The sequence below is a fragment of the Pezoporus occidentalis genome, unplaced genomic scaffold (genome assembly GCF_034315485.1).
Source record: "Pezoporus occidentalis ecotype Australia unplaced genomic scaffold, CSIRO_AGI_Poc_V1 ctg57, whole genome shotgun sequence".
Taxonomy (NCBI): Eukaryota; Metazoa; Chordata; class Aves; order Psittaciformes; family Psittacidae; genus Pezoporus; species Pezoporus occidentalis.
This window is the reverse complement of record NW_026915910.1, coordinates 1,334,137-1,350,464: the sequence shown is the minus strand read 5'-3', so window position 1 is coordinate 1,350,464 and position 16,328 is coordinate 1,334,137. Positions and strand designations below refer to the sequence as shown.

The window sequence follows — 16,328 nt, the reverse complement described above, 5'->3', positions numbered from 1 at the left end:
ACTCCTCTTGATCAGTACAGTGTTGTTTGTAATTTATTTTCAAAGTTCTGGTGTCCTCAACATAAGAAGGACATGGAACTGTGGGAGCAAGTCCAGAGGAGGGCCATGAGGATGATCAGGGACTGGAGCACCTCCTGTATGAAGACAGGCTGAGAAAGTTGGGGCTGTTTAGCCTGGAGAAGAGAAGGCTGCATGGAGACCTCATAGCAGCCTTCCAGTATCTGAAAGGGGCCTACAAGGATTCTGAAGAAGGACTCTTCATTAGGGACTGTAGTGATAGGACAAGGGGTAATGGGTTTAAACTTAAACAGGGGAAGTTTAGGTTAGATATAAGGAAGAAGTTCTTTACTGTAAGGGTGGTGAGGCACTGAATGGGTTGCCCAGGGAGGTTGTGAATGCTCCATCCCTGGCAGTGTTCAAGGCCAGTTTGGACAGGGCCTTGGGTGGCATGGCTTAGTGTGAGGTGTCCCTGCCCATGGCAGGGGGGTTGGAACTAGGTGATCTTAAGGTCCTTTCCAACCCTAACGATTCTATGATTCTATAATTCTGTAAGTAAAGGTACTTTTGTGGAAAGGTGTTTCAATACATGCTTTGTGTGCTTTGTTTTTTTTCCCAAGGTACGTTTTGATAGTATAGGGGGATTGAGCCATCATATCCTTGCACTTAAGGAAATGGTAGTGTTTCCTCTTCTGTATCCAGAAATATTTGAAAAATTCAAAATTCAGCCACCAAGGTAGGTCTCTTTACTTTTATTGTTGTATTTCATTTTATTAAGTTCTGAAGAATGCTTCTCTTGAAAACCCATAGGAGATTGATTATTTCCCTGAAGTGTTTTCAGTTCAAATAGACTTACATGTTTGCTACCCCACTTGTCTATCAATGTAATAAGTGGGATGAAGTGTTAAAAAATTCTGGTTGATTTTTCTTGTGGTAGGAAGTTAAACTTTGTGATTTGGTCAAAATAAGACTTCCGAAGTGTTCTGTTTAGTAGTACCTTGCCTTTCTTCCATTATGTCAGTAAATATTTTACTAAATCAAGCTAAATGCTGGTGTTTCTTCTATAGAAGTAATCTCAATAATGTTATAGTGTGGTTTTAATATATATCAGGTGTCTTGGTGTGTGATTTAGGTGGGTACACATAATCTAAGTAAATTAAAAATTTTGGGATATTTTTGTCATTTGAAGGACTTGAGTCTCTCCAAAGAAGTAACAGACACTGATTCAAGTATTACCTAAGATTTAATTCTTGAGGAAGTATTTGGCTTGTGTAAAACAATCCTTTGGAAATTTAACGTGCTTTTGATTAATGTTCTCTACAAAGCAAGGATTTACTGATTTGAAGCATAAAACAAACTTAGATCTTATGAATTATGTTGAACACACTAAGTAATGATAGTAGAACTTCAGTCTTTCTTCTCCAGGCTCCCTGTCTTCATTATAAAATTTGACTTGGAGTTTTTCAGGAGACATAAAATGAGTTTGTGACTGTGTTGATCCATTTATCTTCAGGGGCTGTTTATTCTATGGTCCTCCTGGAACAGGTAAAACTTTGGTAGCTAGAGCTCTAGCTAATGAATGCAGTCAAGGAGACAAAAAGGTGGCTTTCTTTATGAGGAAAGGAGCAGACTGTCTCAGTAAGTGGGTTGGTGAATCTGAACGTCAGCTTCGACTCCTTTTTGATCAGGTTAGAAGAAAATACATACTTTTCATAATTTCTCTCTATGTTGTTTGTTTTTGGTTTTGGTTTTTGTTTTGTTTTAGACAGCCAAAGTTATTTGCAGTTGAAACTAAATAACTAAATCTTCATAAATAGGACAGGATTTGTCCAAATTATGTATTTAGATGAAAAAATAGAGGAATGCTGGCAGCAGTTTTTCTTGCTCTGAAACGTAAAGAAGAAGGCTCTTGGTTTGTCCATTAAGGAAGCAGACAAAGTAGTTTGGGTAAAAATTGGGGAGAAAAAAAAAATTGGTGAGTTTGAGTTTGACTAGCATGTTCAAGATAAATGCTACATAGAGGAGGATGGAGGATTGCATCAGTTGTGTGCATTTTAGTGTCCTTATTTGGCTTGGAAGGTGATGGACAGAAGAGAGAGACACATAAAACAGTGAAATGCAGTTTTCATACACAGGTGTCTAAACAAACAGGTTAGAAGCAGATAAGATACTGTTCTCTGTAAGTTTAAGGCATCTGCGTTTGTCTCTAATCTCTCCAAAACACAGTAAAACTGATACACTGGTGCCATCTTGCTTATTCAAAGGAGAATGCAGTCTTTTTTGCTTTGAAAGGGTGCAAGGGGTGCTGGGGTTGAAAATTCAGTTTTATTTTCAGACTGGATACTTGTAAACAAATGTGTCTCAGTATGTATGTTAGTTTAGCATGTCTTTATAATAAAATGTTTGTTCAATGTTGATGGATGAATTACGAATTAACAGTGAATTTTGGTTTTTTTCTTTTGCATACCAGGCATACTTGATGAGACCCTCTATAATCTTTTTTGATGAAATAGATGGCTTGGCTCCAGTCCGTTCTAGTAGACAAGATCAGATTCACAGGTAATATTTCTTGTATGCTACCATTATCTTGGTACATCCTACATTATCTTGGTAAACTCGTAAGTGTAATTTTACTCAGTTCCCAAGAAAGGTTTTTACTTTTGCTTAAGCCCACTTACACTAGAAAGGACAGATTGTTGATTTGTTCTGGCATCAAAAGTCATCTTTGCAGTTCTTCAGGCAAACTGTAGTTTGCTGGGAATGGAATTGTAGTGGAGATTACCCTTCTGCCACATTATTAACTTCAGGATTTCCACAACCTTTCTTCTGGTTGCTGGTTTTGTCCTGAAACAGATTGTCTGTTACCAATCCAACATAAAAAAAGAGTTTGAAAAATCTGACTCTAAAATAATGAACTGTAATACTCTGTAAATGAACTGTCATTTTCTGGGTGTGCAGATTTATCTTGAGTTGCTATTGTGTCATTTTTTTTTTTTATGTTTTTTACATCAGTTTTCTGCTCTCTGAAATTTTTCCTGTCTACCTTCAGTCTCTGTGTTACTGTGCTTTTTAGAGCAATGCACTTGTATCTTTCATCCTATACATGGCATTTGTCTGTATGTCTTCTTCCATTCAAATGAGGGCATCAGGAAGGAAATTTTTAAGCCAGCAGGTTATGGCAACCTCTGTCTCAATGCATCTTTCTTCTTGATGCATTTTTCTTCTGCTACAGTTGCTCTAAACAGGACAATGCATACTCTGTTCATTAGATTCCTGAACCCACATTTCCCACAGCATTTAAAGGAGGAAGTTTAAATATGGTGTAATCCCTACGGGAGTCATAATACTAAGTATAATACAGATGATATTAAAAGTTTCCTTCGTATTTTGAGACTTGAAACAGTTGTGCAACTGGGTTTTTTTTAAACTTTTTTTCCCTTTGAAACTCTGAATGTTGCAGTTGAAAAAGTAAAAATTCTGGCAGTGTTCCCTCCACATTCTTTTTTTGAAAACTCTCTTTTAGCTCTATAGTGTCTACTCTTCTTGCCCTAATGGATGGACTGGATAATAGAGGTGAAATAGTTGTAATTGGTGCTACAAACAGACTGGATTCTATAGATCCTGCACTCAGGAGACCTGGTCGCTTTGACAGGGAATTTCTTTTCAACTTGCCTGATCAAAAGGTAAAACTTTATAAAGGAGATGTATACTAGAAATGTTTCTTAATAATAAACATCTGGATGCCTGACAACCAAGCTTATGAAATAATAAAATGCATTCTTACTTGTAAGAATGTTTACTTTTAGGAAGACACTTTTAGTAAAAACACATTCTATATGTAAAGTTGTACTGAACTTCAAATCTTCAGAATATAGTTCCAACTAAATGGAGAGCTAAATTGTTTGCATTAACTTGAATTGCTGATCTAAAACCTATGGTTTTATATGGATTTGTATAATGACACCTAACTATTGAAGTTTTGGAAGTTACGGTAAGAGAAAATAGCTTTATTGACATGTTGACTGCTAAGCACACAACAGTTGTACACAAAAAGCCAGACAACAGGAACATTTCCTTTTTCTAGGCTTCTGTAATCTCAGCCATAATTTATACTTTAAATTTACTTTGCATATTGATGGGTGTATTTCGATTCTGTAGAATTTTAGAATTAAATAGATTTGGAATTCATGTTTATGTACAGTGCTACTCTGCAGTAAATTTGTTGGTGAGGCATTTGTCAGTACAATCTGTTAATCATAGGTGCAGCAATTAAAAATTAAATTTGAAAATTATAATTCCTCATAGAACATGAGGTTTGATCTTTTCATGTATAATAGTGTTGATTAAATAGCAATTAAAGTGTGCAACTGGTATACTGGAAATATTACTGTATGTATATGAAATTAAAAAAGAAGGGAAGACTTGCTCTTGACTTTTGAGTGCTAAGTTCTGTTTTATGCATCTCGGCAACATGTCAAAATCAGGTAAAATAATTCTACATTCACCTGAATAAATAACATTTTTGTCTAAAAGTATTATGACATGGAATTTTCTTGGTAATTCTGGGGATTTTTCTCTCTCTCTCTCTTTTTTTTTTTCTTTTTTTAATGAGGCACGGAAGCACATTTTACAAATTCATACCAGGGATTGGAACCCCAAATTGTCAGATCCTTTCTTAGGAGAACTGGCTGAAAAATGTGTTGGTGAGTGTTATAATGTTAGTACTTTTACTATAGATGCTTTCTCTTCTGTGTAAAACCTCGAAGGTATGTTAAATATATTGGGATATTTTATTATTTCTACCTTTCTAAACTTCTGTACTTTCAGCAACACACTTTTTTTTGTTGTAACAGAAATGCTTCTGTCTTGCTAAAACAAACTGAGTAGCTAGTAGTCGTTTGAAAATACAGTTAATGTTTCCTTTTTGTAACATCACTGTCCTCATATAGGATACATACCCTCAAAATTAAGTGGGAATCAGAATCTTTAGGTAGACTGCACGTTATAGTAATGTATTACAGGAGAGATAGGGACACTTGGTTTTGTTGTACCCTCTTGTGGAAGGGAAAACAAAATCAATACTTGTGTGGGTTTTTTGTTTTTTTTTTTAATTTTTTTTTACTGACTCGCATGCTCTCCTCTGACATAAATTCACCAAACTAACGAGCCTTTCTGAGGATGAATTTTTTTTTCCAGATTGCTAGCACAGAACAACCTCAAAGGTAGATATAGGCGGGGGGGGGGGGGAAAGCACCACACCATGAGTACATTAAATAAACCTTTGGAGCGCCCAAAGACCTGCTGTACTGAATGGAGGATGGTTGTTCAAGATAAACCTGCTGCTTAAAAGTTCATCAGAAATAAACCCATATATTTTTATAGTGAATTTAACAGAGGAAATGACCCTAAAACACAAATCACAATCTCTTCTCAACAATTTGTCATGCAAAGATCCATTCTCTGTCAGTCATCTGCTTGGACAAGCACTGAAGTTCTTAGAAACAGGATGGTCTCAAATACCTGTGCATTGGAATCCATCATCAGAGAAATAAGAACTTTAAATAGAACATCAGCCCATTCAGTCATCTACAGTACATCCGAATTATCCTCTTCATCTACAGGGACATCTATGATCGAAGCAACATCCCTCCGCTTTTGATGCACAAAGACCTCCACAACTTCTGGTGAGGAGAAAGCATAACTGTCCAGCAAACACCAGTTTAAGCTTTGCCGGGTATAAGAGAGCATGTGCCAAACCCATTTTGTGTAAATTCTGCTTGATTTGTACAAGGACTTGGTGCTGCTTAGTGGGAGAGAGGGGAATAGGTGGGATAAAACCCAGTTGTCTTAGAAAATTCACTGTATTTCTGCATTGAGAACAGAAGTTTGTATTTTAACATTTCAGACCATCGGGAAAGCTGTTTGTAGGTTTGATTGGAAGCCATTCTGTGTGCTCAGTAAAGCCTGTTCTGTGGAAAAGTCAGCTTACAAAAAGAAATACCATTTTCTGTTTCCTTTGTTTTTTCTACTGTCCCAACTACTGTGCACTTGATTGTCTCCATTCGGTATCTTGGAATTTAGCTGTTTCCATACATCCGAGATTAAAACCTTCTGACTATTGCAAGGACTTTTTAAACCAGCTAAAGTAAGACTGGTTTATCTTCTTCATTGTGAGATTGCCTCATCATTTCTATAAGTGAAATCTGCAGGAACTAATTATTTAAACAGACTTTTCCAGATTCTTTGCAGCCATTGCAAATCAGGCTCATTGGCACACTTGTCGTATATGATACAGTATATACTGGTCTGCGATTTCCTCTTGTTGTGCAGGTTTTCTTTAAAAACCAGCAAACGTTCCTCCCTGCAAAAAAAACACCCAGCACTCTGCCTTCCCCAGGTAAAAGCTGTCTAGACTCAGCAGGCTTTTTGCACAGCATGGTTTATACCTCTCTCCGATTCAGCAAACTTGGCAACACTTAACTACAAGAATATGGATCCTGATGAAGAAAGCTGCTGGAATACTCCCAAAGTAAATGACTTTGGGGAAGCAGGTGTATGTGCGACTCAGAACTTTTTAACATCCAGGGGTGTTATTATAAATAAATTAGAAGGGAAAAGCCCCAAGACTTGTAAAAAATAGGTTATTTCCTGAGGGTTGATTTTTGTCCCAGGTGTTATGGATCACATACCTTTTTGGAGATTTCTATGTGTGTGAGGATTAAAGAACCCACTTCAGTGAATGGCTGCATGACTGCAGTGTGTGCGAGACAAAGTGAAGCAGCTTGGGGAGAGTACAGAATTGCTCAGAAGACCTCCCACTGATGTCTTATTAGTACCTTCAATGAACACAAGTAATTACTGTTTTTTCTCCTTACTGGAGAGGGGCTCCAGATACCCTGAACTTTTAAAATCCTTCCTTCTCTCTTGTGCTTACTTCATTGTTCTGAATGATAACTTCCTGTAGGTAGAGAGACTGCTACCTGTTAACTCAGTCTTATAGGAAACAAAACGAACTAGCAACCAAAAAAAATGCATCTGTCATCTTGCAGCTAAATCTTTTTGTGGTATAGTAAGTTATTTAAATATTGCTAAATAGAATTGTAAAGAAGCAAACCATCACACTCAAGATGTTAAAATATGGTGTTAAAAATACTCTATCCTGTCCTTATTACTGCAGGAGTATTTTGTAGCAAAATGACACCTTATTTCTCTCCTAACCTATTGTAATGATGTAGGGATTAGTGTTTGTTTTTCACAATCTTTTGGAAAAAAAAAAAAAAGAAAAAGAGAAAAAAGCAGTTATTTCTCATTTCTATCATCGTGCTGAGTTGTTGGCTAACTCTTTTCCCCTGCAGTCCATTTTAGGAGTTGCAGGGAGTTGTATGACAAATTGAAGAATTGGTCAAATTTATTCACCTAAACATCACCCAGTTCCATAGCAGTTTGTTGCAGGTTTTTGGGCGGATATTAGGCAGAGTTTTAAAGAAGACATAGTTTCTGCACTGTAGGGGTGGAAGAGCATGGCTTTAAAATTGCCGTGGTCAAAGTGCAGTCCTTGGAAACCTATACAGGAATCCACTTGTTTGCCATCCTACTCTTTGAAAGTTGTACTTCAAAAATATTAAGCATAGTGTGGTGGTGATGGGTAGAGCAAAATGGGTACTTGACAAGAATACTTGTTTTGTGCTAAGTTAAGGCGTGCCAGTACATTTTGCCTGCCAAATTGAACATCCTTTGTGAGCTGCTTCAAAAAATGGAAGGAAAAACACTGAACCTTGGTGTTTATATTAGTGTCAATTTGGGCAAAAATAGGTTCAGGTTATTTACAGTTGGCATGATAGATTTTATTTTGCTTTGACAATACTTTACTACATTTTTCTTCCTCTTCATCAGTGTGCATTTACTATTTAGAACTAAAAATGCTTTTTAATGTTCTGTGGGATTTTCCAGTTTTCCTGTCACTGAAATGGATATACAATATGCACAAGAGAGTCCCTCAAAAAGAGAGACCAATTATTAGTCTTCAAATGTAATTGCACCTGAGAAATGAAAAGTAGAAATGGAGACTAATTGTGTATCTGATCACGTGAGAATTTAATTTTTAAAATAGGCTACAGGCTATTATTTCCCAATTTTGCAATTCTTTGGAGATGTAGGAGCGGTGATTTAAATGACTGTTAGAAAGTGATATTACAACGTTTATTAATAGAAAAATTGGAAAGGATGTAGCTCCTGAGCTGCTGAATCTTTTGTCATGAAGATACTAAACTAGTTTTTAAGGTGACAGGCATTCAGGGTGTTAACATCTCTAGCACATCTTTGATTTAAATTTTGATTTAGTGTCCCCAGCATTTTTTGTTTAATCCACTGTGCTTGTTAGATGAAAAGTGGACCTGTTTAAATGGGAATGTGAACAAAGCAGAATTTAGAGAAAAAACCTTGGTTTTGATTTTCTGGTGCACCTGTAGTTACTGTCTTAATGGGTTCACATGGTTGATGGAGTTTGCCTTCATGGTTTTGATTATTCATGGTAGAGGTTAGCTAAATACAACCTTAGTGCTGAAAATAATTAGTTTCCTGTTGATTAGTATAGTGGATGTAACACATTTCAAATGTCACATGTATTTATTTAAGGGTAACTTGTGAATTGCTAAATATATATAACAGTCACAGTGAGTGCTCAGCAAGTTTATACCATTATTGCTACTAATCTTACTATAAAATTGGAAAGCTTAGTTTAGAAGTTGCAGAAGGAGTCTGATATTTATGGTGATCTTCTGTTTGGTGGGGTTGTTTTTTGTGTTTTTTTTTTATTCAATTTTTTTTCTTTTTAAAAAGTTATTTTTCAAGTATACGTGAGAAACTCGTCTGGAATTTGAAGTCTCACCTGATTTAAGCCACCTTTGTAGCTGAAAAAGTTGGTATCTTTTATTATTATCTACCAAATTTTTATGTCTGAAAGATGGGGATGGAAGATTGTCTTACGCATTGCTTCCTTTTTTATTTTTCAACACTGTGTATGAAATCAGCCTTGTTTGCTGTTGCCGTATGGATCTTGTAAAAGTGTGCATACCAGCAGCACATCAGAGGGTAGAGAGAGAAACAAGTCAGGGTTCAGTTTTGGGATTCTGTGCTTCCAGAAGACCAGTGCAATAATAGAGAAAGAAAATGATTAAAAAAGAAAATACAGAGAAGAAAAAAAGACAAAAGCTGTAGGACTGGTAGGAGGATAAAAAAAAGTTAAAAAAAGAAAGTTGACTGAGAATAATTTCACCAAATAATTGATTAATTAGTTTCTATAAGCACTTTGCAAACCCATGAACTTTTATGTGGCAGGCCCTCACTGTAGCATGTTTTCCTATAGCGACTATAGTTCTCTAAAAGACTTTTCCCACTGGAATGGTGTTTCATGTTTTTTGAAAGGTGGAACTATGGTGCTACAAAATAACGTGGCATATTATTGTCTCTTGCTGAGAGATACGGAAAAATTCAGAACAATTTTCAACAAGAGGTTTCATCTCTTCCATATTCTATTCACGAAACACTTCTCTTTATACTGCTCATTTTCTCAGTCTGTAAAAGTTTAAAGTTGGTAATGTTCATCCAGTAGAACAAAATTACTATTAAAGATTATATTTATGTAGAGACACTAAAATAAAAAAGGAGGAGGGGGACTGCCTTGTTAAAATTGCACACATACTTTAGACAATATTAAGAAAAAGAAAGCCATGACAGAGCAATAACCCTGGGATGAAAATACATTATATATTGTGCTATATAGTGAAAACGTACGTCAGTGTGGAATTAATTTCTTACTGTGTTTCAGTATTCCTGGACATAATTTCTTGGTACACAACACAGTCACTGGATTATGACCTGATGCCTTTTGGCAGATGCTTTGTGGACGTTAACAATTAAGTATTACTGATTGTTTTTAGCTTTAGGCATGTATGTAGCACAGCAGTGCTATTTCATGGACGATATTTTTGGTTTTGTGTGCACTAGGGTACTGTGGAGCTGACATAAAAGCACTTTGCACTGAGGCTGCCTTGATTGCCCTGAGACGACGTTATCCCCAGATTTATGTGAGCAGTCAGAAACTGCAGCTTGATGTTTCTTCAGTAGTTCTCAGCGCGCAAGATTTTTATCATGCAATGCAGAATATTGTGCCTGCTTCCCAACGTGCCGTGACATCTTCAGGACATGCGTTATCTCCTGTGATCAGACCACTGTTGGAACGTACCTTCACTAACCTTCTTGAGGTTTTACACAAAGTGTTCCCTCATGCTGAATTCAGCCAGGGTGACAAAAGTGAAGGTATGTGGTTTGGTTTGGGCTTTCTTTTTGCAACTGCTGTTAGAATTTGGAAACATTTCAGCTGGCTTTCTTGTATTGCTAGTCCTAAACCTGGTGTGTATTTGATTCAGAGTGTTAATATGTTAATACAGTCCACTTGGATGTTCAGAATTATTTTTGCTGATTACAAGCTGTGGAATTTAGTAAACTGACCTGTATAGACCAAAATCCCATAGGAACAAGTGCCACCTGAAAAAAGGAGAACCCCCAAGTAATTTGCAAATTAGGTACAAGAAATAATGGAGATACTCAGGCAAAACAAAACTAAGTAGTAAGATAATGCTGTGTTGGTAGTAGGACCTGGAATTGGTGCTCCTGTGTTAGTATGTTAGGACCTGGAATGGGTGTTCCTGTCTTGAGTGTCCATTATCTGTGCCCTGTCCTTTGTTGATGGGGCAGAAGCAGGCTGCAGAGGAGTGATGTGGGGAGCTTGCAGCACAGTTGATGAGACTGCAGTTAGCTGAGATACCTAAGCCTATGCAATGGTCATTGACTGGTTAGGGAGAAAGTCCTGAGGCTTCCCTCCCCTTGAACTGGCCTGATTCACTCCTCATCCTCTGAGGTGCTTCTGCTGGCTTCGCAAGCGGAGAACTATTTGCTGTTTTGTCAAGTTAGCTTTTTGACAAATTAATGGCTAAACTCAACTCACTAAGGGGTCAGATGTATGCCAGAACACTGCTGCAATGGGAGCAATGTGAGTGCAGTGAGAAAGCAGGGAATAAGAAGGAATGCAACTGACTGTTTTGACTGCAGTGAGTCAATAGGTTCTGTTTGTTTTTTTTTGCCTAGTTCTTTGAGACACACTTTAATAGTTACCCTGGTCATTTCTTGGAAGTTTAATTTGAACAAGGTATCTTAGTTTTGATACCTCCTTTTTCTGACATACGATTTTCTACTGTTCTTATTTGGGATTGCACTCATTCCCCCAACTGTGTAAACAGTACTTGTGGTCGTGTGTGATTAATTTGAAAATAGTCCAAATCTATGACAGCCATGACTTCCTTTACATTTTTACTCCAGGGCATGCTTTCAGACTGCAGTCCAGGCAGCTAAAGATGATCCTTGTGCTGGCAGCTGTTCCTCCAGCCCAGCTGTCCACTTTTGCTCTGTCCCTTCCAGTTACTCTAGTACTTCAGGCCCTTTGTTAAACCATTTTAGCCAGCAAACCCATCCAAAAATGATATATTTTTGTCGGGTTGGTTTTCTGCTGACTGTGGAATAGTTGGAGGTTTTAGTAAGTGTTGAAGTTGGCATGAGATAGGCCTGGGAGCGTGTAGTGGTTGATAGGGGGAAATGATCTGATTACATCTGCAGTTGGGTTGTATTAGGCTCCCTTGACCAGATCAGGTTCTCATAACGAAAGTTGTTTAAGGTGTTAAAATCTCCATATACTGTTAACTTGCTGGTAATGCCCAACATAGAGATAGTCATTATTGTTGAAGGAATGAATTAGGAGCCCCTGGCTTTCTTGTAAAGTTCTAGTTCAGAATATTTTCCTCAGTTACATTCTTTACAATCCTATTTATTACTACTTATTGCTTACAAAGTGAGTTTGGAAGCATTTATTGATTTAAATAGTAGTTTTACTAGATAATTCTGCTGCTATGGCTACTTTAAAATATTTGTAGATAGTCAGTTTTGAAGATACATGGACTAAGGTTTCTTTTAACATTTCTGTTGTACCTTGATTGTTATTCTTAACCCCTTAAACACCCCAAAATATTGAATAATAAGCTTAATCTGTGTTAGAAGCAGCAAAATCCACTTTCATGTACGATGATTATAAATGTAAATGTAGATTACACACTAGGGCTTCAGTTTTTCTTAAATTTGGAGCCAAGTATATAGCAGATGCTTACTCATGTGCTTACAGCCTGCAAGTTTGGTTTTCTACATGCTTTGAGTTCATTAATGATACCTGTTTCTCATAATTCAGTGAGTCAGGCGCACAAGCAAAGAATGTCACAGAGGCTTGATGCTTGGGATTAAAAGATGGGCTGCCATTTAAAATAATTATGTATTTTAGGAAATGAAAGGCGTGTCCAGTGCATGACCATAGGTTTTACCCTATGGTCTAACCTATGGTCTGCCTTTGATATAGCAGAAAAATTCTGCCTATTTAGAGACTGGAGGGAGCCAAGAATTAGGAGGCCGAGTCCATTTGATTTGAAGGCCTGTGCTCTTGCCGGAGCTAAGTGTCGAGCAGCTTCTGAACTGCTCTTTCTTCCTATGGACTAGCTTTCATTGTCTCTTAACAATTTCTCCTTGGACTGTATGTCTGGATGCATAGCCCTTAGATGGCATCTCTGTCCAGCAATTAATGTTGCTTTGAAGTTAATTCCTTTGTCCTGTGGTGGTGGTTTGATCAGTCTAGCGGGACCTGTGCCATGGCTTCATGTAAATCAGGCAAATTATGCAGTGGGTCATATATCTGAGAGTAGCACGTCTCTCTCTATTTCACCCTTCCATTTCACAGCAGTCCATTTTCTAAGCAGTGGTGGCCAACTTGAGCTACTGTTAGGTTGTCCAGTGGTTGCCCTGAGCACAGTGTGCTGCAGTGAGTCTGGGATGTTCTCAGAAATGCTGCTCATTTCATTGCAGAGCATTTGCTTTCTCAGGAGACCTGGCCTCTGCGCTGCTCTTACTGTTCAGCTGAGTGGCTTGTATAGGGTAACATCAACTGAACTCTTTTCCTGGGGCAATTAAAGATGTTGCAACAGTATTTTCCCATTATCAAATCACAGCAGTCCACTTTTAATCCCCCTGTGGCTTTGGTGACTAATTTAGCTGTACCTGATTTTCAGCTGTCAATTGATTATTTTGTTTTAGTGCCATATTTGTAATTTTAATAGTTGTTTGTCCCTGCAGCCTGCCTTTTGAATGTAATCAGTCTTTTAGATTTTAGTTTCTGAAAGTTTATAATGTACTTCAGTTCATTATACTAATCTACTAGCAAAGGGATTAAAATAGGTTAAGGTGTAGTAAATGAACTTGGAATGAATTGAAGTGACTGTGATAAACAGTAATTTGATACTCTTTGGCAGATGATCAGAGGGTGGAAAGCAGCTCTTCATAAACATATTATCTCAGTAGATGTGCTGAGAATAATTTTGGAAGAAGTGTGCCTGTAAAAATTTGGGCGCTTAGAGCAAGTAAATAAGTACAAAGTTCTGCGTAGTTTGAGGAATTGCAGATTTTGTAACTTTATCCTTGAAAAGCCTCTAGCTGTGAAATAAAACCAAAGGAAGCATTTCATAACAAATTAAACGTTTGTATTCAGGAAGTTGTTCTGCTTGATGGTTTAAAAATATAAATTGTAATTATGATTAGACTTCTACAATATTTAATTTTTGTTTTTTGAAGTAATAAGTACTTATTATTCTGTGTTCTGATAGTTAAACACATTTTTTTCTATGTTTGAAAATGTGTTATAATTTACATGAACAAAATTGTAATGTCTTTTCTTGCTTGTTGTGCCTATATTGAGAAGTGACAAGATTCTAATTAATATATTTCTTGGAACAGATGTACCAAGTTTAATATTAGATGATAGTGAAGATGAGAATGCTTCTTCAATTTTTGAGACAAGCTGTCACTCAGGATCACCAAAGAAACAGTCATCAGCTGCTATACATAAACCCTACCTTCATTTTACAATGTGAGTGTTTCTATAAATACATGTAATCAGATATGTAAAACTATTTGTCTTTGTCGCTGACATGGACAGTGGGATTGAGTGTGCCCTCAGGACGTTTGCCGATGACACCAAGCTGTGTGGTTCGGTTGATACGCTGGAGGGAAGGAATGCCATCCAGAGGGACCTCGACACACTTGTGAGGTGGGCTGATGCCAACCTTATGAAGTTTAACCATGCCAAGTGCAAGGTCCTACACCTGGGTTGAAGCAGTCCCAGGCACAGCTACAGGTTGGGCAGAGAAGAGATTCAGAGCAGCCCTGCGGAGAAGGACTTGGGGGCATTGGTTGATGAGAAAATGAACATGAGCCGGCTTCACTGTGCGCTCACAGCCCAGAAAGCCAACTGTATCCTGGGCTACATCAAAAGGAGTGTGACCATCAGGTCAAAGGAGGTGATCCTGCCCCTCTACTCTGCTCTCGTGAGACCTCACCTGGAGTATTGTGTGCAGTTCTGGTGTCCTCAACACAAAAAGGACATGGAACTGTTGGAACCAAGTCCAGAGGAGGGCCATGAGGATGATCAGGGGACTGGAGCACCTCCTGTATGAAGTTAGGCTGAGAAAGTTGGGGCTGTTCATCCTGGAGAAGAGAAGGCTGCATGGAGACCTCATAGCAGCCTTCCAGTATCTGAAGGGGGCCTACAAGGATTCTGAGGAAGGACTCTTCATTAGGGACTGTAGTGATAGGACAAGGGGTAACAGGTTAAAACTTCAACAGGGGAAGTTTAGATTGGATATAAGGAAGAAGTTCTTTACTGTTAGGTTGGTGAGGCACTGGAATAGGTTGCCCAGGGAGGTTGTGAATGCTCCATCCCTGGCAGTGTTCAATGCCAGTTTGGACAGAGCCCTGGGTGACAGGGTTTAGTGTGAGGTTTCCCTGCCCATGGCGAGGGGGCTGGAACTTGATGATCTTAAGGTCCTTTCCAACCCTAACTGTTCCATGATTTTATGAAAACTGTGTAATTCTACATGAGGAGAGGTATCAAAGAAGATCTTTTTGTTTGTGGTGGCAGTGCTGTTCTGTAATAAAAACACTACTGTAGGGACAAGAGTTTTAGATATGTGAATGATCTTGGGAAGGGCCACATCCTAGACACAATACTCAGAAGTAGTTTGCGACAGGCAGGTGGAGCGTAGAAGTAAGGATGTCAACAGCAGTTCTTAATTATAACAGATTATTTTGATTTAAAAGATGAAGAACTGGGAAGAGAGGTATGTAAGAATATTTTGGAGGGATTGTTTGTTTTTCCTGGGTCTGAAGTATTGTTGAGCTTCTGCAGCTGTTTGGACGCATTATATGACTAATGCATTCAGCATTTCTAACATCTTTTCTGTATTGTTTTTTCATGGAATGTTTTTTGGAAAATGGAAATTTAGAAAGCATGTGTGAAATTTGGATGAGTCTTCCCTGTATAGATTGGACTGGCTACAGTAATTAACAATGATAAACTAACATTTATTTTCTTGTATTAAGAATAGTTTTAGACTACTTTTTGAGGGGTTCTGCAGGGAGTTTGCTAAATAAAGAAAATGAGGTTAGGGAAAGCATACAGTAGTAATACTGTTTAGTAGAGCCATCTTGTGGAAAACTGCAAAAATTTTTGTGTAATGCGCATAGTACATACTCAAGTATTTTAATGCCAAATTTAAGCTTTTTATTGGGAGGTTGCGAGGGGGGAACCCAAAAGCAAAACAACAGTATATGTTTGGGTGGATATGTGTTTAAATAAAATAATGTTGATTAGTATATTTATTTTTGTAAACTATGTAAGCCTCTCTTAAGCTATCTTTCTGAGCATTTTTGATCACTATCTATGTGTGTAACCACTGCCAGTACTGAAAAGCCAAAAGTCAACAATGTTGACAGCTGTTACAAAAGATTTAACCTGAAATAAAACCAGCCAGGTTTGTTGCACTGCCCGAGATGATTGATGTGCAGATAAAAAATGCTTTAATGAGGTCAGAGGCAAATTAATTAAAAAAGAACCCTCTTGTTTCATAACCAATTTTCTATACATGGGAAAGATTTATAGTGGAAAAAACAAATGCTTCTCTCTTCATGTCTCACTTGTCCCCCCAGGGTAACCCCCACCCAAAACAAACAAACAAAACCCCCCAAATCCTTGAATGCACTCCTTACAATTTCTTCTCAACAGCAAAAGAAAAAAATAAGTTTACCTTTGCAGTTTTTCCTTCAAAATCTTTTGTCTGTCTGAAAATCTACTGAATAGAAGTGTGTGATTATGCTAGAATAGAAGAAGAATAGTGATTTATTCAATT

At 37.6% G+C, this 16,328-nt stretch overlaps 1 protein-coding gene across 4 annotated transcripts in view; it reads left to right on the top strand.

Annotated features, from left to right (window-relative positions):
* Nucleotides 1-16,328, top strand: part of ATAD2B (ATPase family AAA domain containing 2B) — a 77,252-nt gene that overhangs the window by 26,893 nt on the left and 34,031 nt on the right. For all 4 annotated transcript variants that reach the window (XM_062638403.1, XM_062638404.1, XM_062638402.1 and 1 more), the window contains 7 exons: nt 618-733; nt 1,511-1,685; nt 2,468-2,556; nt 3,521-3,680; nt 4,610-4,700; nt 10,003-10,314; nt 13,879-14,011. In XM_062638403.1, the coding sequence (XP_062494387.1) occupies nt 618-733; nt 1,511-1,685; nt 2,468-2,556; nt 3,521-3,680; nt 4,610-4,700; nt 10,003-10,314; nt 13,879-14,011 (1,076 nt within the window). The remainder of the gene's footprint in view (nt 1-617; nt 734-1,510; nt 1,686-2,467; nt 2,557-3,520; nt 3,681-4,609; nt 4,701-10,002; nt 10,315-13,878; nt 14,012-16,328) is intronic.